The 27431-nt window shown below is 53.0% G+C and overlaps 2 protein-coding genes across 2 annotated transcripts; both read right to left on the reverse strand.

The window, feature by feature from the left end:
- Nucleotides 1-2215: 2215 nt before the first annotated feature.
- On the reverse strand, nt 2216-10986 carry LOC114582565 (2-acylglycerol O-acyltransferase 2-like). The gene is made up of 6 exons (XM_028703669.2): nt 10829-10986; nt 9519-9697; nt 6301-6505; nt 4937-5111; nt 4069-4268; nt 2216-2819 (listed from the first exon to the last, which is right to left on the reverse strand). Exons 1-6 carry the CDS (start codon nt 10920-10922, stop codon nt 2665-2667), a joined length of 1008 nt encoding a protein of 335 aa, XP_028559502.2. The 5' UTR covers nt 10923-10986; the 3' UTR covers nt 2216-2664.
- A 1145-nt stretch (nt 10987-12131) lies between these two features.
- Nucleotides 12132-20868, reverse strand: LOC114583641 (uncharacterized). Its single transcript, XM_077916722.1, has 6 exons — nt 20597-20868; nt 18025-18411; nt 16288-16401; nt 15998-16025; nt 13800-13864; nt 12132-13181 (listed from the first exon to the last, which is right to left on the reverse strand). Exons 1-6 carry the CDS (start codon nt 20814-20816, stop codon nt 13000-13002), a joined length of 996 nt encoding a protein of 331 aa, XP_077772848.1. The 5' UTR covers nt 20817-20868; the 3' UTR covers nt 12132-12999.
- Between the last annotated feature and the right edge of the window lie 6563 nt (nt 20869-27431).

Below are 27431 nucleotides of genomic sequence, written 5' to 3' on the forward strand. Positions count from 1 at the left end.
CAACCGATCCAAATGACAAGGGGAATCAGACTACAGGTGAAACTGCTTCCTTCCACAGATGAGCTTTATGGGGATGCTGACTTCATTTTCCAGCAGGACTTTGTGTTACCTGCTCACACTGCCAAAAGTACCAAAACCTGGTTCACTGCCCATGGGATTACTGTGCTTGGTTGGCCAGCAAACCCGCCTGACCTGAACCCCATAGAGAATCTATGGGGCATTGCCAAGAGAAAGATGAGCGACATGAGACCGAGCAATGCAGAAGAGCTGAAGGCTGCTATTGAAGCATCCTGGTCTTCCATAACACCTCAGCAGTGCCACAGGCTGATAGCATCCATGCCACACCGCATTGAGGCAGTAATTGATGCAAAAGGGGCCCAAACCAAGTACTGAGTACATATGCATGCTTCTACTTCTCAGAGGTCCAATATTGCTCTATTTGCAGTCCTTGTTTTGCTGGTTTCATTTAATATTCTAATTTTCTGAGATTGTTAATTTGGGGTTTTCATCAGCTGTACGCCATGATCATCACAATTATAACAAATAAAGGCTTGATGTATCTCGCTTTGCATGTCATGAGTCTATCTCATATATTAGTTTCACCTTTTAAGTTGAATTACTGAAATAAATGAGCTTTTCCACAATATTCTAATTTTCCAAGTTTCACCTGTAAATATCAGGAAAAACTTTCTGGCAGCAAGAGCTGTTCCATGGTGGACCGGACTCCCTCAGGAAGTGGTGGACTCTCCTTCTCTGGAGGCTTTTAAACAGAGGCCAGGGGGTCACTTGCCAGAGGGTTCTTCACCTGTGATTCCTGCATTGCAAGGGGTGGGACTAGATGACCCTTGGGGTCCCTTCCAACTTTACAATTTAATGATTCTTGTTTGGTTCCACTGAGGGTTCTAAGCTGGGAGCTTTAAATCTCCTTTGGCAACATTTAAATCATGCTGGGGAGGAATCTAGTGTATTAAATCCACATCTGTCCAGTTGAAGCTGGGGGGGGGCTGGGGAATTAAACACTCCCCCCCCATTCCAACTTGCACCCTGAAACGTATTTGCCAGCATCAAATAGCAAGGAGGAGGGAGGGTCTTCCCCATCCCAAGCTTTTGGGCTTCACCCCTGAACCTATTTGACCACCTTTGCTCAGTGCATGCGATGCTTAGCCAAGGATGCCTCTGAGCATGCGCAGAGCAGCCTTCCTCCTCACCCGACAGAGTTGAAGAGCTGCCACCGATGTGGCCGGCTGCACAGGGCAAGTGTTAAGCCGCCTGCAGGATGCCAGCTCTGGCTCAGCTCTCAGCTGCAATTCCTGCATTGCAGCGGGTTGGACTAGATGACCCCGGGGTCCCTTTCCAGCTCTATAATTCCGTAACTCTACATGCAGCCAGTAATCATCTGCTTCAGACCTCTCCGCACCTCCCCAGCCAGCCAGCCCTTGGGCAAGAAAGGTTATTCTTAGCCTTAAAGGAGGACATCATTGCTCCCCCTTCCAGAGCCTCTCCTGGGATCCATTTTCCGACATGGCCTTTGGAACAGCTGGATAGGTCAAGCGAGGTTCTGGAAGGGGGAGCAATGCCACTATCTGTCACAAAGCTCAGGAGGGGAAAGAGACAGAGGCAGATGAGGCCAGGGGCCGATGATATGCCAGCAAGCAGGATTTGAGGGCATCAGTCTTCTGCAACTGTGATTCCCCGTTATCTGGTATTCACAGGTAGACTGTTCCTGGGCATGGAGGGTCAGCTGCAAAAAAAGGGCCTCCATAAGAGGAGCCTGCTGAATCTGGCGAATGGCCCATCTAGCACAGCATCATGCCCCCACAGGTATCATAGAATCAGAAGGGACCTTGGCGGTCCTCTAGTCCAACCCTCTGCAAGGCAGGAATCTTTTGCCCAAGGCGGGGCTCAAACCCACAACCCTGAGATTAGGAATATCGTGCGCTGCCAGCTGAGAAACCCACAAACCTCCCTTCCTCGTTCTCAGGCTCTGGCATTCAGACCAGAGCCCTCCTGGCTAGGAGCCATCGACAGCCTGAGGGAGTTCCACAGTTAAACTCTGCACTATGCGACTATTTCATCCGTGCCACTTTCTCCATGCTGTATTTTTCAGGAGTGGATTGGGGGGGGGCAGTAGGAGAAGAAGGTAGCAGCCCATCTCTGAACCAGGTAAAGGGGGCAAGGAGGGCAGGCAACTTTTGCACAAACCCTGCGCCGCACATCATTTTGAAAAGACAATTCTGCCCTTTATTCTGCAGAAGGAGAACAGGGGGGGGGCAACTGCTTAGAGGCTGAAGGAGCATTTCATACATGGGGGGGCCCAACCCACGTCCCCCTTGGTTCAGGCAGGCACAGAACAGGGAACTACCCCCCCAGGAGGCAAATATACAGCTTTCATAAAAGCAGCCATTATCCAGCTCCCCCCCATTTAAGTGCACATCACCCCCCCTCCACTTCCTTCCCTGGAATCCTTCAAGGGTCAAAAATCAGGGTGCCCCCCTCCTGAGACTGGGGGACCCCCCAGTATTGGAATGGTTCCTTATCCATCTCCTTTGCCAGAAACCCCTTCATGCAGTCCAGGAAATAGGCTGTGACGCCCCTCCTCTCCCCACAGGGGATTTCTTTCAGGGGGTGGGGCGGTGTCCGTGGGTTTCTCTCCCCCACGCTGCCCTACACGATTTCGAGGTGCCTGTCTTCGGGGAGGCCGTATGCGGCCTTGTTGTCCTCAAAGAGCTGGTTGAGCTTCTCCAGGTAAGTTTTGTGCAGCTCGTCGATGGCCTTGGATGACGGGTGGGGGGTCTTGGGCACAAGGATCGGGGCCCCCACTGTGGGTGGGAGGCAGAGAGTGTGTTAGTGCTCGAACTCGGCACCGAGAAGTATTCCAGCTGCTTGTCTTGTCCCAGGTTGCAGGGGTTGATCTGGATGACCCCTGGGGGTCCCTTGCAACTCATTTCCGTTATTCTATCCCTTGGGGTTACCTCCCCCCATACACACTGATGGCTTCTTTTAGGGTCACAACAAACTCCTCTGCTGGCTAAGTGGTTAGAGCAGGACTCAGCGGGCAAGGCCAGGATTCGGCCCTGAAGGATGCTAGTTGCACAGCCAAGTGCCTGACTGCCCCCCAATAAAATCCACATACACACACTCACACCCCAGGCTAAGGGGGCTGCTGGGGCAAGGGATTCCTTAGCTACGACTCCAGCATTGTGAAAGGGGGCTGGACTAGAGGACCTTTAGGGGGCCCTCCCAATGCTACAGTTCTATCCCAAGGCAAAGGCACCAGCCCTTCCCCCCACCCCCACCCCCATAGCATTCGGGTCACAAATATGGAAGCTTGCAGCAAAAAGTCTGGGCAGGGACTGGGAAAGGAAGGCGGCAGAGGGAGGGTTAGCCTTTCTCCGCCAAAGGGGGGGGGTGTCAAAAGGTCCGGTTTTTGGCTTCTGCAAAGAGACACACACACACACACACACACACCCGGGAGTTGCAGCAAGCTGAGTCAGCCCGAAATCCCCCCCTTCTGCCAAGGCCAAAGTCCAGCGCGACAGCTCTGCTGCCAGGAAGGCCCAGAGGGGGGGGGGGTTGCAAAAGGCAGAGACGGCACAGAGGTCAGCGTTGGGGGTGTGTATGTGTTGCATCAGCCCAGGAGCAAAGTGGGGCAGAGACGAGAGGTGCCGTGGGGCAGGCAGAAGAGGCCCAGGTTGGGTGGTTAGGAGGGGAGGCCCCACCGGCCTCGTCCAAAAATGGCTTTGCACAGAACTGTAGAGTCGGAAGGGGTTCCCTGGAGGTCATCCAGCCCAACCCTCTCAAATGCAGGGAGTGACAGCCAAAGAATTCCTGATTAAAAGCCTCCCGTGAAGGAGAGCCCACCACCTTCCGAGGTCGCAGAAGCAAAGAACCGTATGCGGTTTGGGTTGGACACCCAGAGGCCATCTAGACCAACCCGCTGCAATGCAGAGGTGGCGGCCAAAGAGTCCCAGGCTGGCGGATTGTCAGCTTTCCAAGGGAGTCCGCTCTGCTGGCAAACAGGCCAAGCCCACCTGGGAGACCCCCACGCTGCCCCCGCGCTCTACCCACCGACGGTGTAGATGGGCCTCCGGAACGGCAAGAGCCCAACGTTGTACTGGAAGACCCCCCTGGCGTGGAAGAGGGGCAGCGCCAGCCCCATGGCCTTCTGGAGCCGCTCCTGCGCTGCCCGGATGAAGGAGCCCTGGGGGTTGGAGACCTGGTTGAAGAGCTCGTTCTCCCCGAAGGAGAAGACGGGGACCAGGCCAGCTCTGGAAGGGAGGGAGAAATGGGGGGCAGAGAGAGAGAGAGAGAGAGAAAATGAGGAATGGCGGCGCAGGGTGGTGCGTGAAATATGTATTTGTGAAGATACCGGGTAGCCTGACATCTGGCTGGTTGATTGGGGATCAAATACTTATTTCACTCATTTATAATGCACATCAATCTCTGACTTTTGTCTTCTGGGGGTTTTCCTGTTGTTATTCTGTCTTTCACAGCTACAATAAACCTACCATTAAAATGATGGACGGGTCATTTCTTCGCCAGAGGGGCAAATTTAGCAGGGGATCAAATACTTTCCCCCCCTCACTCTCCCTCCCTCTCTCCTGTTATTCCTCTCTCTCTTTCCTCTTGTTTTCCTCTTCGTTCTCTTTCCGATATCTTTTGTTTTGCTTCTGTTTTGTTTTGTTTTTTAAATTGCATGTTGAAAAGCCTTAATAAAATTATATTTAAAAAGAGCCTGGCTTGATCAGCGCAGGGGAAAGGCTGAATTCTGCTACGGACAAGTCACGAGGAGCAACAACAGAGGGGATGGGCCACACCTGCAAACCGAAGTCCATTCCTCCTGCGGTCCCGCCTCTCCCGCCCAGGGAGGGGGACCCACCTGGGCCAGGGCAAGACCCCCTCCCTCCCACCCACTGCATTGCGCCCCCAAACTCACCCGTGCTGCAGCGCCATCTTGATGAAGCCCTTGCGGCTGCGAAGCTGGAGGGTCAGAGCCCCGGGTCGGGCGTCAAGCGACTCGGGAGGCCCCCCAACAGCGATCACGGCCACCTGGCCCCCGCCTTCGTGGCCAAGGAGGTAGGCGGCGCTGCTCTTGTCTGAGGAAACCAGCCCTGCCGGGAAAGAGAGAGAGAAAGAGCTCCCTCTTCCAACTCTACAATTCTAAAGACAACGAACTTGGTAGCCATCCCCGCCTCTTGTGGCAGGGAGTTCCACAGTCTGTGCTACAAGAAGGATTTCCCTTTCTGTATGCAGAACCTTCCCACCTTCAACTTCCCCCAAGTCCCAGTGCTTTGAGAAAGGAAGAAAAACTTTCCTCCGTGCTGTTTTAATTTGCTGTTAAGCCCCCACAGAGTGGGTAGGGCAACCCAGTCGGAAGGGTGGCCTACAAACAATAAATTATAGTAGTAGTAGTAATAGTAATAATAATAATAATAATAATAATAATAATAATAATAATAATGAAATTTTATTTATATCCCGCCCTCCCCAGCCGAAGCTGGGCTCAGAGTGGCTAACAATAAAAGTAAAGGTAAAGGTAAAGGTACCCCTGCCCATACGGGCCAGTCGTGTCCGACTCTGGGGTTGTGCGTCCATCTCACTTAAGAGGCCGGGGGCCAGCGCTGTCCGGAGACACTTCCGGGTCACGTGGCCAGCGTGACGAAGCTGCTCTGGCGACCCAGCACCAGAGCAGCACACAGAAATGCTGTTTACCTTCCCGCTATAAAGCGGTACCTATTTATCTACTTGCACTTAGGGGTGCTTTCAAACTGCTAGGTGGGCAGGAGCAGGGACCGAACGACGGGAGCTCACCCCGCCACGGGGATTCGAACCGCCGACCTTGCGATCGGCAAGTCCTAGGCACTGAGGTTTTACCCACAGCGCCACCCGTTTCCCAACAATAAAAGTAACAACATTCTAAAATCAATTCATTTTAAAATCAATTCAATATTAATTATATTATTATTATTATTGTTATTGTTGTTGTTGTTGTTATTGTTATTATTATTATTATTATTATTATTATTATATCCACCTTCTCCATGCCACGCATGATTTCATAGCCTCTTGCTTGCCTTTAAGCTTAAAAGCCCCCCCCTTTCTTCATAGGCGAGTCGCTCCATCATCTCCTCCTGAACATCTCCCAGCTCTTCGATATCCTTTTCAAGGCGAGGCGACCAGAACCTCATGGAATATTCAATTCATGTAATGGCACGTGGAGGTTCCTCTCGCCCCACACCCACCCAAGCCCGGCAGCCCCAAGCCCGGCAGCCCCCTGCCCGGGCCCCCCAAGCCTCTCACCGCCGCTCATGATGTAGTCTCGGAAGAAGGGCACCTTGAACCAGAAGGGCAGCATCAGGAGGTGTGGGGTGAGTCCCGGGAAGAGGGCAGAGAAGCCGGTGCCCTCCGTGCAGAAGTTCCCGAAGGCGCCAGCCACCAGCACTCCGTGGGGGTGGAAGCCGAAGAGGTAGTTGCGCGAGGGGTCCAGATCCACCGTCTTCACCAGCTGCCGTGGGGCGGGGGGAGAAAGAGGGGGGCAGGGTGAGGAAGCAGCCGGAAACATGGGGGGCAGGCAGCGCAAGGGGGCAAGAAGGCAGGCAGGGGACATTCCTCACACACATACCCCACTTTTCGGGCAGGGGAAGGCACCCAAAGGTGGTAAGGGGAGAGGAGTATTTGGTGACCCCGCAATGAATCGCCCTAGAGGGATATGGGTGTTTCCCCCAGATGTTGTCACTGGACCCCTCCACTGCAGAGGGTTGGGCTGGATGACCTTTGGGAGTACCACGAAACCCTACAATTCTGCGGCTCAAAGCCATTCTCTGGTTCCCAGGGCCAGCCCCATTGAGGGAGCCCCACTTTTGACCCCAGATGGAAACCTGCAGCACACCTGTGTGATTTTATTTATTGCGCGCGCACACACACACACACACAAAACCTGAGAGCTATTGGTGAATAATAATAATAAGTTTTATTTATACCCCGCCCTCTCCAGCCAAGACTGGGCTCAGGGCGGCAAACACCAGGTATAAAAATAATTGATTAAAATACAACATAAAAGCAAGATTAAAACACAACGTTAAAATGCAGCCTCATTTCGGTAGAAACTCAAATCAAAAACTTTTTGGGGATGAAAATGTCAAATCTCCACCCAGGCCAACTAAACTGAAGAGAGTCAGTCAATAAAAGTATTGGTAAAAGCAACTCTTCAGAACAATCAAAGAATAAAGCCAGCAATCAACTAAAAACAGATTAAGACATCGGCTTTCTAAACATCTGGACAGGCCTTGGAATAACAGTTGGAAGGGAACCCAAGGATCATCTAGTCCAACCCCAGGGATAGGCAGCTGTGCCGCACAGGGATCAAACCTGCAACCTTGGCATTATCAGCACCACGGTCTAAGTACCTGAGCTATCCTGAAGGTCTCTAAGCAGAAATGTTCTCAGCAAAAAGAGTCCTGCAAAAGCGCCTGGCTGACATCAATAAGCAGGGAGTTCCACAGTTTCCTTACAAATGCAAAGAGGGTATTAGGCGGCAGCTGCAGCAGCGCCGACACCACACTGTGGAAGGAAAGGCACTCTGCGCATGCTCCGCGTCTCAGCTCAGCCTTGCCGTTGCAGCCTCCGCCTCCCATACACCTCTCCAATATGGGGCAGACACTGACCCCCCCCCCTTCCACGGGGCTGCAGAGCTTTTATGGGTCTGCGAAGGGCTCCAGGGAAGACCTCTCTATTCCACAGGACAGAAGGAATGTGGCTTTTCCTGAATGTTTGCTCCTGCTGTTCAAACAGAGGTGGAATTTGTGCCCAGGTCAAGTGGGGCAGAGAGGGAAGTCCGGCGAGGGCATGGGGAGGCGGGCAGTGGCCAGAGGAGGATGTGGAGAAGCCGGAAGGATATATAGATTATATCTCTCTGCATATTCAGTTTTCATCACTTTAACCAATTTATTCTCTATTTGTTACACATTTCTCTTATTTGACTTTATATATAACAACTTTGTTTGCAAAAGGCGTTCAACTGACCCAGAAGGCAGTGGGCTCCCCTTCCGCAGAGGGTTTTTAACAGAGGTTGGCTGGCCATCCGGATCAGGGATTCGTTAGCTGCAATTCCTGCAAGGCAAGCGGGTTGGGCTAGATGTCCCTTGGGGTCCCCCTTCCTACTCCTGCCTTTGGCATCTCTCTGTCTCCTGGGGCGAAGTCTAACCACTGGGGTTGCAGCATCGAAGTGCACAGGCCTGGGCAGTGTGTCTGGAGGTCCTGGGCTGCCCAAACGCCAAGATCCCTTGGCCTCCAAAGGAAAGTAGGGCAAGACTTCTGGCACCAGCCGGGCTGCAATTCCCTGCACGCCACCCTGCCAAGGAGGGCACAGGCCACGCCAGGCCCTGTTGCAGGAATTTACGCATGGGGGGTGTTTGCCTCTCCAGCAGATATCATGCACATGCAGCCCACTACCAAAATCAACACAATCGCTTTGGTGACTTGTCCCCACAAAACACAAATCACAGTTTCTTCCTATCTATTCAAAGGGCCTTTGCTGCATGATGCCAAATGTAAGAATTCACTGATCAATGGATCTCTGTACTGGATCACTGGGGGAACTTCAGAAATTCATCTAGACCTGTGAGCTCAGCTCCTCAGCAGCCCCTCTGCCTGAGGGATAATCCCTGGCATCCTGATACCTGAGTGCTAGACCAGTATTCCAGAAATAACAAACCCAGATGAAGACAAAAGGGTGGGGTTAACTTGGCTGGGAAACAGGGAAATGTAAAGATCTCTTTTCTTACACTTGATGGGTGTTTGGTGGAGGGCAAGGGGAACCATGGGGCAGGGTCCAGGATGCTCAGATTCCGGCCACCAGACCTCTCCTTTCATGATGTAACCGTGATGTATTAGTGATGTCGTTTGGGGGGGAGTAACATCGGGATTAAAGGTAAAGGGACCCCTGACCATTAGGTCCAGTTGTGGCCGACTCTGGGGTTGCAGCACTCGTCTCGCTTTACTGGCCAATGAAGCCGGCATCCAGCTTCCAGGTCATGTGGCCAGCATGACTAAGCCGCTTCTGGCAAACCAGAGCAGCGCACAGAAACGCCATTTACCTTCCCGCCAGAGCTATTTATCTACTTGCACTTTGACGTGCTTTCGAACTGCTAGGTTGGCAGGAGCTGGGACCGAGGAACAGGAGCTCACCGTGTTGCGGGGATTCGAACTGCCAACCTTCTGATCGGCAAGCCCTAGGCTCTGTGGTTTAACCCACAGCACCACCCGCGTCCCTCTGACCTGGGGATTAGCAGCTAATAAAAGTTTGGGTTCTCTTTTGTTCGGGGCTTCCATCTTGTTCCACCTGGTGGCAGGTGGGAGTCCTGTCGCGACAGTCTTCAATCAAGACCAAGCCTACTGGCTGCTGTTTTGCTCTGGGATTCCTGGCTGGGGTCCTTGTTTTTTGTCCAAGGGAGCCCTCAGATTTCACAGCCCCAAGACACACACACACACACACACACACAAACACACGCCCTGCTCACCGTCATGGGGAAGTAGTCTCGGAAGTAGCGCCACACAGCCCAGTTGCGGACCCAGCTGGAGCGACGGCCCCCTCTGGCCGGGGTCTCCCAGTCCAGGTACAGCCAGGCGGCGTAGAGGACAGCCAGCACCCAGCCGTCTCCCAGGAGCAAGACGAGGAACAAGACCAGGCAGCATTGTGCTGGGGAGAGAGGCAGGCCTGGGTTCGGTTAGGTGCCCTCAAGAGGCTAGTCCTCAGCATTCGCCCCACCCGGGAAAACCAAGACACATACAATGCCTGCAAACCCCACACCACAAGCCCCTCCGAGAGGCTGGCTGCTGGGAAAGGGACCAGCCCCTGCTCCACCACAGCCGATTCCTGCCTGAAAGGGGGTTGGGCTGGATGACCCCTTGGGGTCCCGTTCAAGGGAGGTTCAGCTTGCTCCTTCACAATACATTAAAATGTTTCTCTTGAACATGATGATAATGATAATAATTTTATTATTCACACCCCACCCATCTGGCTGGGCTGCCCGGCACATGCTCCATGTCTCAGCTCAGCCTCTGGCTGGTTAACACCCAATACCTTTTGAAGTATATATTTCTTTGTATTTGCTCTTGTTTATTATTTTGTCTTATTATCTATTTTGCGTTTTTTTACGTTGCATTATTAAGCTGAAAACCGTGCCTAGACGAAGGTTGGTATGCAAAGTTAAACTATACAAAGCAGAAAGTGGCAATGAATGTCTGCTCAAACAGCCAGCAAAAGGGACCTCTCTCTGCACATGCTCAGAGGCACTCTGCCGGGGCCTTGGCTCTGGAACAGACGCTGATGGGATGCTGCAGAAGAGACCCCTCTCCAACCCCCCCTCCCACCCTCCTGCGCAGCCAACCCAAAGCTCATTACCTGCTCCCTCCAAATCGACACCCTCTTAGCGGGGCGGATTCTGCACGCTGCTTTCAGCCAAGCTGGCAGAGTCGCCCCCTTTCCTAGTGGGGAGCTAGGAGGAGGGACACCCCCCCCAAGGCAACGCACGTTCTGCCAAGCAAGGCACCCAAAAACTCCTTGAAAGACGCCAAACTCTCCCCGCCTCGACTTTTTTTGTTCCCCGGAATTGCACAGCCCCCACAAAAGCGAACATCCTGAAGCCCCCCCTGAAATAGGCACAGGAAAGTCTCCTCTCCCCCCGCCCCGAAATGGATGCCCGCCTCTTCGCCACCTGCGGGCAGCGCCCCCCGAAACCAGCCCCTTCCCAAGGCGCCCCCCAGGGCAGCAGCGCCCTGGGTTCTTGCCCCATAGGAGGAGCCCCCCACCCCTTTGCAGAGAGCTCACCCAGCGCCAGGAAGGAAAAGACCCACTGCAGCACCGCGGCGGTTTGGAGGCGGCGGCGCAGCGGCAGGCGCAGCGGGGCGAACTGGACCAGCATCGCGAGCGCCGCGGGGCAGAGACCGGAGGCAGAAAACGCCGCCCGCGCCGGAGAGGAGGCTTATCAGGGGCAAAGTCCCGCCCCGCCTCGCCCCCCCAGGCTCCCATTGGACGGGCAGCGGCCCCGCCCGCCTCCGAAAATGGGCAGGCTTCACCTGGCAGGCCGTCATCCCACCGGGCAAAAGCTGCGCCGGTTGGATTTGCGCCTGTAAAAGCGCAGGGAGGAGGCGGGCAGGCTGTTTTGGGCTGGGTTGCGGCAAGGAAGGGCGAGCCTGGGCGGACTCGGAAGCTGAAACGCGGCTTTTATTCAGGGGCCTGAGGAAGCCTAGAATTGTGGAGCTGGGAGGGACCCCCAAAGACCATCTAGTCCAGCCCCACCTCAGTGCAGCTGACGAATCCCTCGCAGGTGGCCTGGCCCTCCCGCCTCTTTTAGAAACCTCCGCCACCTTCCCAGCAAGTTAAAGGGGACAGAGACCCAAAAAGGAAGCCACCCCAGGCACAGCCTCCAGGGAATCACTTTGCACGTGCTCAGGGGCACTCCTTTGCCATGGTTTCACAGGACGCCCCCTACCAGCCGACCTGTGTCCCCACTTGCCTCTGCCCCAGAGGGAGGTGTGGTGTCTTGAATGTAGGAAGAGAGCAGCAGCAGCGGCAGGATCAGGCCCAAGATGCCCCCTGCCTCTCTCCCCAGTGGCCAGGCAGGTGCCCCAGAATTCAGGACTCCCCTGCCCCCCCCTCCACCGGTCCATCCCATAATGTCACCCTATTGGGTCAGTCCTCACCTCTGCAAATATTTGGACTGGAGACACACGAACCGTTGGGACTTTATTACTGTATTATGCAAGTAGAAAGGTGCACAGGGATGGTGTTTTGGTCCCCAAAACCGCCCCTTTCCCTGGAGAGGTTGGAGGCCCTGCTCTCTGTTGGCCTCAAGCCCCCAGGGCTTCATCCTGCACTCACAGGAGGAGGACCTGAGAGCAGCAGCAGCAGCAACAACAACAAGTCTCCTCACTGCTGATTTCCACCAACTGGAATTATTTATTATTATTTCCGAAGCTGTTTATTATTATTATTATTACTAAAGTTTGAAAAACGGAAGTAAAAACAACATACAGAAATCAACATCTAATAGCAAGCACTTTTTTTTACAACAACAGCAAAAAGAGAGAAAATAAAGGAAAGGCAAAGACTTAAGGTTACCAGATTAAGGTTGCCAGATTATGGTTGCCAGATTTTTTCCAATGAATCCAGGGACACTTTTCAACTTCAATGGATTTTGTATGGGGGCTGATTTGTAAATCTGGGGACTGCCCCCGGGAAAAGGGGACGTCTGGTAACCTTATTCTAACTATCAGCTTTAAAAACTGCAGACCTCTTGCTCCATAACAACGTGCAAATTTCCTACTTTCCGTAAACCATACTTTTCAGTCGTCAAACGCGTCGTTCTCCTTTTTCGCACAGGAAGTCCGTAAGGGGCTTCCAATCATTCATAAACGCAACAATTTAATTTTTTTTCTAATTCAAAAAGTCAACTTGGCCACCTCTGCCAAATCCCTTAATTTCAGCAACCGTTCTTCCACAGGGGGCAATAATAACAAGTCATCGAGTCGCGGCGTTGGAAGGGACCCTGAGGATCATCTAGTCCAGCCCCCTGCTGTGCAGGAATCTTCCGCCCCACGTGGGGCTCGAACCCACCACCTGGAGATCAAGGGTCTCACGCTCAACTGACGGAGCTGTCTTTCCCTCTCTGCGCATCTCTTGCCGCTGTGATCCCATATTGAAATAATTCGTTCGGGCATTATTCAGGGGCAGTGGGCTGGCAGCAGAGGGGGCACGTTTACAGTACGCCCCCCCCCGTTGTCTCAGGGCTCCTTATGACACCCCTGCAGAGCAGGCCGGCTGCAGCAGGTTCCCCTTGCAGCCTGAAGGCCATCCACTCAGGGCCCTGATCCTGCAAGGGAGGTTGCTCGCTCCCACCTGGGAGAGGGAGAGGCAAGCGGAAGAGGAGGAGGCTGGGGACAGAAGGGGGCTGGAGGCAGCCAAGGAAAGACCCCCCCCCCGTCGTCCCTTGCCCCCTCTCAGTGGCGCAGGATGGCATAGGTGCTCTCTTCGCCCCTTCCTCCCTCGGGCAACTTCTTCTTGCCTCTGCCTCCGGCCAAGTTCAAGTCGGCGTACAGGAGGCCGCTGGAGTCTTTGGGGGCAAGTGGCGGTGGTGCGCGAGGAGGAGGCTGGGGGGAGGCGGGAGGGGGGGCTTTGGGACCTGGAACAGGAGGAGGGAGGGGGGACAACGCAGGTTAGAAAGAGGAACAGAATATCACCCTTCTCCTCCTCCTCCTCCCTCCAGCGGCAGAGCAGCTCAGGCAGGCCCTGGGCAGAGGAGGGGCCATCTGGATCAGGCACAAAAGGGCCCACCCTGTACCCTGTCTTCACAGGGGCCAAATACCCCTCAGAACCTAGGAACCAAGGTAGACTGCCTCTGGGCATGGAGGTTCCACAAGAACAGCAGAACAGCCTGGCTACCAGCATCGGGCCACAGAGCCTAAGGCTTGCCGATCAGAAGGTTGGCGGTTCGAATCCCCGCAATGACGGGGTGAGCTCCCGCTGCTCGGTCCCTGCTCCTGCCAACCTAGCACTTCGAAAGCATGTCAAAGTGCAAGTAGATAAATAGGTACCACTCTGGCGGGAAGGTAAACGGTGTTTCCATGTGCTGCTCTGGTTTGCCAGAAGCGGCTTGGTCATGCTGGCCACATGACCGCAGTACTCCGGCTCCCTCGGCCAGTAAAGCGAGATGAGTGCCGCAACCCCAGCGTCATCCGCGACTGGACCTAATGGTCAGGGGTCCCTTTAGCCTTTATCTGCTTTTCCACCCCTGGCTCACCTTCGATGGGAAACTCCTCGTATTCTCTCTCCTCTGGCGTTTGCTTGCTCTGGGGCGATGCTCTCCTGCAAGACAAGTCCTGGGTGGTCACATAGTTGCCCCCCCCCTCAAAGCACCCTGGGGCTGTAGGGGTGCCTTGCAAGAAGGGTTGAATTCAAAAGAATAACTGATGTAAAAGGAAAAAGGCCGATTTTCACCACCAGGCTTAAAGCGGTTGTTTATGCCTGCAACTACAGCAGCTAGAATTCCTTATAGCCAGAAATGGAAAGATGAAGAAATTCCCACTGAAGAAGAACGAATAAGTGGTAAAGGGATGATGGGCAGAAAACATAACAACGTAAAATAAGAGAACCAAATGACCAAATAAAATACCAAATAAAATAAGAGAACCAAATGGATCTAGATCAAGGGAAGTAATAGTGCCACTGTATTCTGCTCTGGTCAGACCTCACCTGGAGTACTGTGTCCAGTTCTGGCCACCACAGTTCAAGAAGGACACTGACAAACTGGAACGTGTCCAGAAGAGGGCAACCAAAATGGTCAAAGGCCTGGAAACGATGCCTTATGAGGAACGGCTAAGGGAGCTGGGCATGTTTAGCCTGGAGAAGAGGAGGTTAAGGGGTGATATGATAGCCATGTTCAAATATATAAAAGGATGTCACATAGCGGAGGGAGAAAGGTTGTTTTCTGCTGCTCCAGAGAAGCGGACACGGAGCAATGGATCCAAACTACAAGAAAGAAGATTCCACCTAAACATTAGGAAGAACTTCCTGACAGTAAGAGCTGTTCGACAGTGGAATTTGCTGCCAAGGAGTGTGGTGGAGTCTCCTTCTTTGGAGGTCTTTAAGCAGAGGCTTGACAACCATATGTCAGGAGTGCTCTGATGGTGTTTCCTGCTTGGCAGGGGGTTGGACTCGATGGCCCTTGTGGTCTCTTCCAACTCTAGGATTCTATGACGATTGTTTTGTGGATGAATGGAAGCCTTTTTCGGTCTATTTAAAGAAATGTTATAGAATGATGAATTCACAAGCAGGATTCAAACTGAGCAACAGATGGAATGAGAGATTATTGCATTGTCCTTATGGTATAAGAGAGGGAAGACAGGGTGCAGGAAGGGGGAGAAATTTTAAGAAAAAAACACAATGGGAAAATGGGATGGGAAGCCGACCAAACAAAATAAACATCTATTTATCTATTGGAATGTTTATGTGGATGTTTTTGGGGGGGTTTTTTTGGAAATGTAGTTTTAAAAACAGAATCTCAGCCAAAGCATCCCTGACAGGTGTTAACGGAGAAATCTGAGGGGTCCCTTGGACAAAAAAACAAGGACCCCAGCCAGGAATCCCAGAGCAAAACAGCAGCCAGTAGGCTTGGTCTTGATTGAAGACTGTCGCAACAGGACTCCCACCTGCCACCAGGTGGAACAAGATGGAAGCCCCAAACCAAAGAGAACCCAAACTTTGATTAGCTGCTCATCCCCATGTTACACCCCCCCAAACTACATCACTCATACATCACGGTTACATCATGAAAGGGGAGGTCTGGTGGCAGGAATCTGAGCATCCTGGACCCTGCCCCATGGTTCCCCTTGCCCTCCACCAGACACTCATCAAGTGGAACAAAAGAGATATTCACATTTCCCTGTTTCCCAGCCAAGTGAATCCCACCCTTTTGTCTTCATCTGGGTTTGCTATTTCTGGAATGGCTACCTGTCTGGCACTCAGGTATCAGGAGGCCAGGGATTATCATTCAGGCAGATTATCCCTGAGTAGCTGAGCTCACATGTCTATAGGAATTTCTGAAGTTTTCCCAGTGAGCCAGTACAGAGATACATTTATCAGTGAATTCTGACATTTGGTATCGTGCAGCAAAGGCCCTTTGAATAGACAGGAAGAAACTGCAATGAAGTGTTTTGTGGGGACAAGTCACAAAAGTCACAAAAGTGATTGCGTTGATTTTGGCAGTGGGCTGCAGGTGCAGGATATCTGCTGGAGGGGCAAACACCCCCCCCAACCTATACATGAATTCCTGCAACACAGGTGGCCACCCAACCTCTCTGCTGTGAGCTGAGCTGGTCGGATGTCCTGCCCACAGGTCACCAGCCGTGGCAGAGCCAATCTACGGTAGGTCCAAGGTCGGTCAGTGCCCCCCCCCCGCAGTTAGGAAGGTGACCAGCAGGAGGCAGAAAAGGCACTCACCTCCTTTGGGGACACTTTGGGCAGCAACCTGGAGAGGGAGAGAGAGGAGAAAATGTCCTTCAGAGAGAGCAGCTCCTGGGGGGGGGGAGCCCTGGAGAATGGGGTGGGGGCAGCGGCTTGGCCCAGGCTGAGCCTCACAGGGCTGGGGTGCGAGGTGCCTCCGCAGGTGAGATGCAGGAGCCATCACCACACTGGGAAGAAGCCCCACCTGGAGGGCCAAGTCGGAGGGAGAGCCGGCCCCTGGCACAGCCACGACCCTCTCCCTGCCCCCCCCCAAACAGCCCCCGTACCTTTTCTCCAGGCGACGAATGCCAGCAGGCCCAAAGCAACAGCAACGGCAGCAGCTGCCCCGCCGGTCGCCAGTCCCACTAGGTTGAAGCTGGGGGGGTTCGGCATTGGAGGACCTGGTTGTGGGGGGAGAGAAAGCAGGGGTTGAGGCACAAGGGTGTTTCTTCTGAGGAGGGGGCCCCACACCTGGCAGCCCGCAGGTGGAGACAGTTCCCTGCGCCCTGAGTTGGGCGTCAGCGTTAGGCCGAGAGAGGCAGACGCCCGAGAAGAGGCAACATCTTGCAGAAACAGAGAATCATACCTTTGGAGGGGACCCCCAAAGGTCATCCAGCCCAACCCGCTGCAGTGAAGGACTCGCAGCCAAAGGCCCTTTGACATGTGCTCATCTGACTTCAGTTTAAAAACCTCAGAGGAAGGCAGGGTTGAGGGCTCCTTTCTAGCAGATGGAAACCTTGAAGCACTGTACACCAGCCGGATTGGGTGAAAGGCTGAATGTCCAAAGCTTTGGGAATGAAAGCTGATTGTATTTTGCCTACGGTAGTAACTGGTTAAGGGATGCGGGTGGCGCTGTGGGTTAAACCACAGAGCCTAGGACTTGCCGATCAGAAGGTCGGCAGTTTGAATCCCCGCGACGGAGTGAGCTCCCGTTGCTCGGTCCCTGCTCCTGCCAACCTAGCAGTTCGAAACCATTTCAAAGTGCAAGTAGATAAATAGGTACCAGTCCGGCGGGAAGGTAAACGGCGTTTCCGTGCGCTGCTCTGGTTCGCCAGAAGCGGCTTAGTCATGCTGGCCACATGACCCGGAAGCTGCACGCCGGTTCCCTCGGCCAGTAAAGCGAGATGAGCGCCGCAACCCCAGAGTCGGTCACGACTGGACCTAATGGTCAGGGGTCCCTTTACCTTTAATAATAGAAAACCTCCAAGGAAGGAGAGGCCTCATGAGTGAGTCTCTTCCACTGTCGAACTGCTCTTACTCTCAGGAAGTTCTTCCTCATGTTTACTCCTGGATCAGGCCCTGTCCTCTGGAGCGGCACCAGGGAGCAGGCTGGCTCCACTTTCCACAGGGCAACCCTTCAGATGTTTGAAGGCGGCTATGCTCTCAACCTAGGGACGCGGGTGGCGCTGTGGGTAAAACCTCAGTGCCTAGGACTTGCCGATCACATGGTCGGCGGTTCGAATCCCCGCGGCGGGGTGCGCTCCCGTCGTTCGGTCCCAGCGCCTGCCAACCTAGCAGTTCGAAAGCACAGGGACCGCTTTATAGCGGGAAGGTAAACGGCGTTCCGTGTGCGGCTCTGGCTCGCCAGAGCAGCGATGTCACGCTGGCCACGTGACCCGGAAGTGTCTGCAGACAGCGCTGGCCCCCGGCCTCTTGAGCGAGATGAGCGCGCAACCCTAGAGTCGGTCACGACTGGCCCATACGGGCAGGGGTACCTTTACCTTTACTATGCTCTCAACCTCTTGTGTTATTTCTGCAGCCTGGGAAGAGCTTCACTTGCGGAACTCCCTGCCACAGGTGCTGAAATACCTTTGGGTACCCTGCGGCCCCTCGGCTGGGGGAGGGTGGAGACCCATTTTCTGGTCTGCCTCAGGCACCACAGCCACCCCCCCATACTCCTTTGAACCAAGCAGAAAAGAGGGCCAGCCCTGGGGAGAAGGGGGGTGCTGCGGAGAAAGGTGTGGGGCAGAGGGCCAAGAGAGATCCAGGCACAGAGGGGTCCTCCTGCGGATGGGGCAGCTCACCTGTGACCGTGAGGTTTGTCCCCTCAATGTTTCGCCAATACTTCACACCTTCATGAACTGTCTGTACGGAGACGGTGCAGAAATATAGATTTGAGTCCGACTCCTGCAAATTCTCAATCTGGATTGACGCATCGAACTCCTTTGACAGGTCCCCGACCAGAGACACCCGCCCTGTGTAGTTCGCCTGGGTGTACCTGTGGGTGGGGTTGTGGGTGTGGTTGAAGATGAACTCTCCGTAAAAGTTTCCTAAGCGCCAATACACCTGGGCCGTCTCTTGAGCCTCCCAGGTGTAGTTGAAGGTGCAGGGCAAGGTGACGGATCCCTTTGGTCTGGCCGTGAGATGGCAAGGTTGCCAGATGTGGTATTCCGGGAAGCAAGTGGCACAATCTGCGAAGGAAGCAGAACGGAGAGAGAGAGAAGGAGAGAAAGGAGAAAAGACCATTTATTTTAGTATTTGGGTTTATGGAGAAAATGAATTTTTTCTGGAGGCATAAATCCAAGTTTGGGAGCAAGTACTTTTTGACGAGAGAGCCCCAGCAGAGATTTAACATCACAAAACAGGCAGCAGATGAATATAGGCTGTTTTACCTTTAAAATATCTCCTTCTAAGTCTCTTCCCAAAGTTTCCCACCTCCCTTAGCATAAAAATAGACCACCTGTTTGGTAAGTTAAAAATGGTTTACTTACAAAGTCTTTAAAGGTCATTTTCATGTGTTTTCCCGTACAGCAGCAAGAGAAAACAGGCAGTGCAACTTAGTTTCAAAAAGGGCAATAGTTTCAAAATTATTTGTACAGAAACACAATGGTAAAAAGGGTAAAGGTAAAGGACCCCTGGATGGTTAAGTCCAGTTAAAGGTGCTCATCTCTGCTTTCAGGCCAAGGGAGCCAGCTCCTGCAGGGCGCTTCTTGGCTTCTTATGGTTCCTAAAGGGAGCCTCCATGGGCAGAGCTAGTCTATCTTAAAACACTGGAGAATAAGAGTGGGAGACAGTTTTGCTCTCCCCTACTGCCTGGGGCTTTCCTATGTTCTTATGCTCCTTCCCAATGAGTTTTTGTGGGATAAATCCAGCCTTATATAACCAACCTGATTAATTGAAATTGAAATACTTGATTGTCACTTGTACAACTTGTATACAGTGAGATTACACAAGAACCCCCCACTCAGCTCTCTTAGTCTTAATTCCCCTCGTTTACTGACGCACACCCACCAAACCCGAAAGTCCGTTGCCCTGTTGTTATCTTTTCATTCAGCAGCCTAACAGCCCACGGATAGAAGCTGTTCTTTACCCTGTTGGTGTGACTAATCCTGCTTTTATATATCTTCTGCCCGAGGGTGCTGGCCTGGGGGTGAATAATCATCCCTGAGAATTTTCCTCACTCTCCTGAGGCAACGTTCTTCAGTGATGTCATCCAGTGGATTCACGGGACAGCCCATAATATCTCGTGCTGTATTCACCACCCTCTGTAGGCACTTCCTATCAGTTGATGTCAAACCAGCGTCCCACACCGTGATTAACCACCTGGGTTGTATTGATTTTCCAAGTAAGGTCTTCACTGAGATATACTCCTAGGAATTCAAAGGAAGAGGCTCTCTCCACACAGCGGGGCTAGTTCTCCTCTCTTCCTCCAAAAGTCCAACACCATCTCCTTTGTCTTGCTGATATTAATGTGCAAGTTGTTCCCTAGGCACCATGGAGCTATTTTTTGGACCTCCCCTCTATACACTGATTCGTCTCCACCTGTTATTAAACCCATTATGGTGGTGTCATCTGCAAACTTAATAATTGCAGTAGACGGGTCAGATGATGATCGTATGTATGAATACAGGTAGGGACTCAGCACACATCCCTGTGGGGTGCCAGGGCTGATTTTTAAGGAATTAGATGTTACATGTCCAACCCTCCCTGTTTGTGTCCAATCTATCAGAAAGTCTTTAATCCATTTTTAACTCTACTGCATGAAGAGGTTAAGATCATAGAGTAAGCTATCCTGACAGGTTAGCTAGGTCACATGCCCTCAACTTGGGAGGAAGAGTTATCAAACTCTTGGTTCTTTCTCTCTCTTCTTTTCACCATGTGAACGTCCCAGTAAGGATGTTTGAGCTAGATGCCATGAGCTCAGACCTTGTGGAGTTAGCCATCCACCTTTGGGTTTCTAGGGACGTGGGTGGCTCTGTGGGTTAAACCACAGAGCCTAGGACTTGCTGATCAGAAGGTCAGCGGTTCGAATCCCCGTGACAGAGTGAGCTCCCGTTGCTCAGTCCCTGCTCCTGCCAACATAGCAGTTCAAAAGCACGTCAAAGTGCAAGTAGATAAATAGGTACCGCTCTGGCGGGAAGGTAAACGGTGTTTCCGTGCGCTGCTCTGGTTCGCTAGAAGCGCCTTAGTCCTGCTGGCCACATGACCCGGAAGCTGGACGCCGGCTCCTTCGGCCAATAAAGCGAGATGAGCGCTACAACCCCAGAGTCGGCCATGAATGGACCTAACGGTCAGGGGTCCCTTTACCTTTACCTTTGGTGATAGGACCACAGCAGAGATTAAAAATCACAAAACAGGCAATATAGGCTGTTTTACCTTTAACAATTCCATTCCACCTCGAAGGGTCCGGTTCCAAGCCCTTGCATCTCTGAAACGCCCCATTGCTCTCGCCAGCTGCCGTCCCGTGCGGCGATTTGGATGAGTCCGTACTCCCTGTTTCGGGTAAATAAGAACAAGAATAATTCAAGAGGTGAAGCCACGGGTTCGAGTCCTGCCCTCCAGGAGCTGGAGAAAAGAAGCCTGCTCCCTCTTCCATGGGGAGATATGGGGAGATGGCCAATATCTCCGTCTCCTCTTTCCCAGGCTAAACAGACCCCAAAAGGCAGAAGTTTTTGGGTTTCTGCTTTGAAAAGGAAGTAGCAAAAGCTCTTTGTGGCTTCAGGGAGAAGGAAATGGCATCACACGTCAGCCGGGGGGGGGGGGGCTCTGAGGGACACAACCGAAAGTGTCCTGTGACGGCAAATCAGGGGACTAATTTATCATTTAAGAACATAGACCAAGAGCCCTGCAGGCTTAGACCAGGGGCCCATGTGGTCCAGCCTCCTGGCCTCACAGGGGCCAAGTAGATGCCCCAAAGGGAAACGCACAAGCAGGATTCGAACACAAGAGCCGCTCTCCCCTCCTGCAGTTTTCACCAACTGGCATTCAGAAGCATCGCTGCCTCTGACAAATGGAGGCAGACCAGGGCCATGGATACGTCTCGTCTTGCTTTGAAGCCATCCAAGTCAGTGGCCATCCCTGCCTCCGGTGGGAGGGAGTTCCACAGTCTAGCTACCCGTATTTTTTGCTCCATAAGAGACACTTTTTTCTTCCTAAAAAGTAAGGGGAAATGTCTGTGCATCTTGTGGAGCGAATGCGTGGTCCCTGGAGCCGAATTGCCCAGGGGCAAAAAGCAGATCATGCTTCTTTTTTTGAAAGAGGGAAGTGGGTGTTGAAACAAAGCCGCTGATCAGCAAGCAATCAGGAGGGAGATAAGGGAGGCTAGAGATAAAGGAGGCTGCCTGGGAGGAGGGAGGTAAAGACAGTGAACTTGCAAGGAAAGGAGACAGGAAGACTAAAGCAATAAGGAGAGAAATTAGAAGAAAAGGAGGAGCAAAAAACTGCTCCAGCTAAGGAAAAGTCACTACACTAAGGCAAACCAGAGGGAAGGGAGTGTTGAAAGGAAACAGCTGATCAGTGGGATCGGAAGAGAGATAAGGGAAGCTAGAGATAAAGGAGGCTGCCTGGGAGGGGGAGGTAAAAGCCCATGGATCCTCAGGATTTTTGCATTGGGTCACCCCAAATTCACCATCAGATCACATAGCATGTCCATGGCTGCAGCCTGCACCAAAAACCACTGTTTTGTGGGGCCGCAATGGCGCAAAAACATGGTTACAAAGCACAGATCCACATGGATCCTCAGGATTTTTGCATTGGGTCACCCCAAATTCACCATCCGATCACATGTCTATGGCCTCAGCATGAACCACAAAAATCATACATCCACCGTTTCGTTCAGAATATTTTTTTCCTTGTTTTCCTCCTCTAAAAACTAGGTGCGTCTTATGGTCAGGTGAGTCTTATGGAGCAGAAAATAAGGTATGTGCTGCGTGAAGAAGGACTGGATGGACCTCAAAGTCTAGACTCAGTCTAGGGGAGCGCCCTGCTTTCCTAGGAGCCAGCATGGCCAATGGTCAGGGACGATGATGATGATGATGGGAATTGGAAGAGCAGCAAGATTTGGACTGCGACTTGAGACTCCCTCCCAAGAAGCCAGCTTTGGAAGTATGAGCCCCTAAAACCATAGGGCTGAAGAGTTGGAAGGGGTCTCCAAGGGCCAAGCAGGACACTCCCCAGGTGCTGGGGGCCACAGGAGGGGAGAGTCACTCTCTTGCTCTAATCCCGTGAAATAAAAAAAATAAGGTCTTATGTATATAATAAATGTTCATAAAATGTACCAAGCAAACATTTACATAAATATATGTTCCACATGTCTGAAGTAGCACAGAAAACAGCCCTGAAACCATTTTGGCTCCCAAACTGACCAAATGTTTTCTCTGCAAAGTCAAAGGAAAATGGAAAAGTCTCCCCATTGTCTTTTCCTTCACAAATCCTGTCTGAAGGGTATGTCTGTGTATGAATAGGGTGAGCCTGTGACCTGGCCCAGGAACTAAGTATTTCTCATTACAAAAGACTGGCCAGGCTCCCCAGGGTATCCAATCAAGTGACCATTAACAGGTAACCTGCCAGACAGGAGGTAAACAACGCACTCAGATTTCTGTTGTAGACTGCCTTTTCTGTGATGTAGGTATGATGTTTCTGGGGGTGGTCTTGGACTCCAGGGCGGGCAATTTAAAATGTCTATATAAGGGCGGGCACACCTTGGTTCGGGGTCCTCCTCTCTCCTGCGTGTGAGGGTAGCACCCTGTTGCAACAGTTAATAAAGATCAGACTAGCTGCTTTGCTTCACAATATTCTCTGCTTGGCCTCTGTTCTTTTCTCCGACCGATGGAGAACCTACAAAGGACTCTAGAAGGGCTCTTGTGTCCCCCATAAGGAAATACGGGCAGATTTTCATTTATTACACCTGCTTCCTTCAGCCACCGTGAGAACAGGATTCTGGGCTAGGTGGACGACTTAGACTTGATCCAGGAGGGCTCCCCTTCTGCCCCCCCCCCCAGAGCTTCCTTCCTTCCTTCCTCCCTGCCGCTGCCTCGCCTTTTCACTTACCTCTGCCCAGGAGCAGCAGGAGCAGCAGCAGTCCCTGGTGGATCATATCCTTTGCTGCTGGGGGTCTCTGGTGGCTTCAGGGAGCAGGAACAAGACCACCCCCCCGGAAGCCCGGCTGCAGTCACAGGAGGCACACACGGCCAAATCCAGCAAGCCCCTTCTCCCTTGAGCGCTGGAGATTCGGGTGGCAGATTGAGCAACAGCAGAGCCCATCTGACAGGGAAGTCCTATTGCCTATTGCCAGATAGGCAGTGGAGGAGGAGGAGGAAGTGGGGTGTTGCTCGCCTGAAAATCTGGGAGGCCTCTGAGCAAAGGCACCCAAGCCCCCCAGCCCAGCAATGGATGAGGCCCCCACCTTCCTGGGACTGGGAGCAAGCCTGACCCACCAGGCGGCCAAGGACATCCTGACTGGAGATGTTTAAGCAGCGGTCGGAGGGCCACCTGCCTGGAATGCTTTAGCTAAGATTCCTGCACAACAAGGGGGTTCAGCTAGATGACCGCTGGGGGTCCCTTTCGACTCTCCCATTCTGTGGTTCCCTGCAGAGCTGGCTCTTACACCCCAACACTGACTGATGTTGTTGCCCAGTGAAGGTGCCCCCTTAGCCCTGGGTCTCCACGTGTGGACATTGGGCATTTGGATTTCCATGGCTAATGTTGGTTCATTTCATTCTTCTTCTTCTTCTTGGGCTTATTGCTTCATTTTCTGCTTTAAAGGTAAAGGGACCCCTGACCATTAGGTCCAGTTGTGGACAACTGGGGTTGCGGCGCTCATCTCGCTTTATTGGCTGAGGGAGCCAGCGTCCAGCTTCCGGGTCATGTGGCCAGCAGGACTAAGCCGCTTCTGGCGAACCAGAGCAGCGCACGGAAACGCCGTTTACCTTCCCGCCGGAGCGGTACCTATTTATCTACTTGCACTTTGACATGCTTTCGAACTGCTAGGTTGGCAGGAGCTGGGACCAAGCAATGGGAGCTCACCCCGTCATCGTGGGGATTTGAACCGCCGACCTTCTGAGCGGCAAGTCCTAGGCTCTGTGGTTTAACCCCCAGTGCCTTTTCTTAGGCTGTCTTTATTTCTGCCCTGCAGGGAAAAGATCAGATTCTCAGAAGCGCTTTCAATAAAGGAAACAGGCACCTGCCGGACCCCCTGCGAGGTGAGAAGGGGATTCAGGGACACAGAATGGCACAGCTGGAAGGGAACCCCAAGGGCCATCTACTCCAGCCCCCTGCAATGCCAAAACCACAGCTCAAGAATCCCTCTTTGGCCTGATCCTGCCACAATGAGCCAACCCACGACCCCCCCCCCCGTACCCTCCAGATATTGTTCTCAGGATCCCTTGCAATGCTTGCTGATGCCATCAAAATGCCCATCAGCTTTTAAGTATTTGCAATGCTACAGATGATGTTTCTGCTTCCTCCTTTGCAGTGACGCAAGCAAAGAGCCGGGGGGGGGGGGCAAGGAGGGGGCAGTCGAGGTGCCCCCCCGTCGCCTGACTCACTGCCACAGAAGCAGCCTCCTTCCTTCCTTCCTCTGAGGCAATGGTGCAACTGGACTTGAGCCCAGGGGGAGGAAAGGGGGAAGTTGAAGAGGGGTGGGGTGGGGAGGAGGGGAGGCCCCATGGCACAAGCCTCCCAGCTGGCGGGGGAGGGGAGGTAGACTGGAATCACGAAACTTTGCCTGGCACCTTGTGCCATAAAAGTGGAACCTGCAGACGTTGAACGAAGCTGGATCTTGGAGGATTCAGGGCAGATGAAACAAAACCCTTCACGCAGGGCAGATGGTAGAACTCCCTTCCACCGGAAGCAGCGGTGGCCACCAGCTCAGATGGCTTTGAAAGAGGACTGGGCCAATTCATGGATCACATTCACCCAGTGCTATACCAGCTGCACTGGCTCCCGGTGGAGTACAGGATCAAGTTTAAGGTGCTGGTTTTAACCCTTAAAGCCCTATGCAGCCTAGGACCCTCATACCTACAGGACCGCCTCTCCTGGTATGTCCCATGGAGGACCTTATGGTCTTCAAACAAAAACATCTTGGAGGTCCCGGGCCACAGGGAGGTTAGGCTGGCCTCAACCAGAGCCAGGGCTTTTTTGGCCGTGGCCCCGATCTGGTGGAAGGCTCTGTCCCAAGAGACTAGGGCCCTGCGGGACTTGACATCTTTCCGCAGGGCCTGCAAGACAGAGCTGTTCCACCAGGCCTTTGGCCAGGGCACAGTCTGACCCCCTCTCTCCTTCTGTAATCCTCACAGAACTCTAACCCAATGGTTGCCATTAATTTGATTTGAATTGATTTTAGAATGAATTGGTTTTAGAATGCTGCGTTACTTTTATTGTTGTCAGCCGCTCTGAGCCCGGCTTCGGCTGGGGAGGGCGAGATATAAATAAAAAAATATTATTATTATTATTAGGGAGGGGGCTATTGAGGGCTGCTGGCCAGGATGGCTCTGCCCTGCCACCACAGTCAGCGGCAGCAAAACTTCTGAATGCCACCTTCTGGAAACAGCAGGACAGGAGAGCTGGACTTGTGCTCAGGTTTTCCCATTGGGGCATCTGGGCGGCCACTGTGAGAGCAGGAGGCTGGCCTAGACGGGCTCCCCTGAGCAGTGGCGTAGCACAGGTTGCCAGTGCCCTGGGCAAGGCAAGCATTGCATCAACTAAAAGCAGCAGCGTTGGATACCCACCAGCCCCGGAGGTGGCTCCTGGGTTTGCCGCACGCCTCCGTCCGAGGACCATCCCAAGTTGGGCTTATGAAAGCTCGAAGGAGAGCCCGAACCTCGCCCTTTGCTTTGCCCAGGAAACCTGAAAGGTCTCCAGACGAGGTCAAGGGCTGCCGCTGCCTCCACTTCGGAGTTCTAAACTGCCCCAGCAGCATTTGTGGGAAGGTGGCCCCAGGGTGCCAACCTTGCTCCCGAGCTGAGGAGTCGGCCGACTCTGGGGTTGCGGTGCTCATCTCGCTTTGTTGGCCGAGGGAGCCGGCGTACAGCTTCCGGGTCATGTGGCCAGCAGGACTAAGCCGCTTCTGGCGAACCAGAGCAGCGCACGGAAACGCCGTTTACCTTCCCGCCGGAGTGGTACCTATTTATCTACTTGCACTTTGACATGCTTTCGAACTGCTAGGTTGGCAGGAGCAGGGACTGAGCAACAGGAGCTCACCCCGTCGCGGGGATTCGAACCGCCGACCTTCTGATCGGCAAGTCCTAGGCTCTGCGGTTTAACCCACAGAGCCACCCTTCTAATCCCTCTTAAAAAGAACAAACACAAGAATCTGATTAACGTTACGGTAATATAAAAGTAGTTTACTCACAGATTCATTCGGGTTCACAGACATGTCCCTGAAGGTAGGCTTAGGTTACAGAACAACTTGAACTATTCCATAAAGAAGTGAGTCCTGAGTGACTGCGACAAAGCAGTCGCTTCTCCGAACACACAGCAACATCCAAAATGGAGAAGACACACGGATCCGAACATGGAGGCCGTGGGCTCCTCCATGCTAGTACAACAGGCCGCGTCCTCTTCAAGTCTGTCCTCTTCAAGTCTGTCCCATCAAGCTAAAGCCACGCCAGGTTCCCTTTGCTCTCAAGGCTAAGGTGGATGAACAACTGGACAAGCTGATCACCCAAGGAGTTTTGGAGCCGGTTGACCATGCCAAGTGGGAAACCCCCATCATCACGCCTGTGAAGCCAGACGGGTCGGTGAGAATCTGCGCTGACTACAAGTGCACGATCAACAAGGCACTTCAGCAGCACGCTTACCTGGTTCCTGTTGTCCAACACCTGCTGCATTCCCTGGGTGAAGGTAAGGTCTTCACTAAGCTGGACCTTGCCCAAGCCTATCAACAACTGCCCGTCGATGATGCCACTGCTGAAGCCCAGACGATCGTCACCCACCGAGGGGCAGTCCGTTGCCGCCGGTTGCAGTTCGGGGTGAGTGTGGCTCCTGGCATCTTCCAAAGCTTTATGGAGCATCTCCTGCAAGGGCTTCCGGGCGTGGTACCGTATTTTGATGACGTCTTGGTGTCCACAGACTCACACCAGCAGCTGTCCCACGGTGTTGCCTGGACTGCTTCAGGCGCAACCAATGCTCGCGCCGTCTCAAACACCTCAGGCCCACAGAGGCTGAGGAATAGGCCCTGCGTACGCTCCTCTGACACTTCTGTCAGCTCGTT

The sequence above is a fragment of the Podarcis muralis genome, chromosome 13 (genome assembly GCF_964188315.1).
Source record: "Podarcis muralis chromosome 13, rPodMur119.hap1.1, whole genome shotgun sequence".
Classification (NCBI taxonomy): Eukaryota; Metazoa; Chordata; class Lepidosauria; order Squamata; family Lacertidae; genus Podarcis; species Podarcis muralis.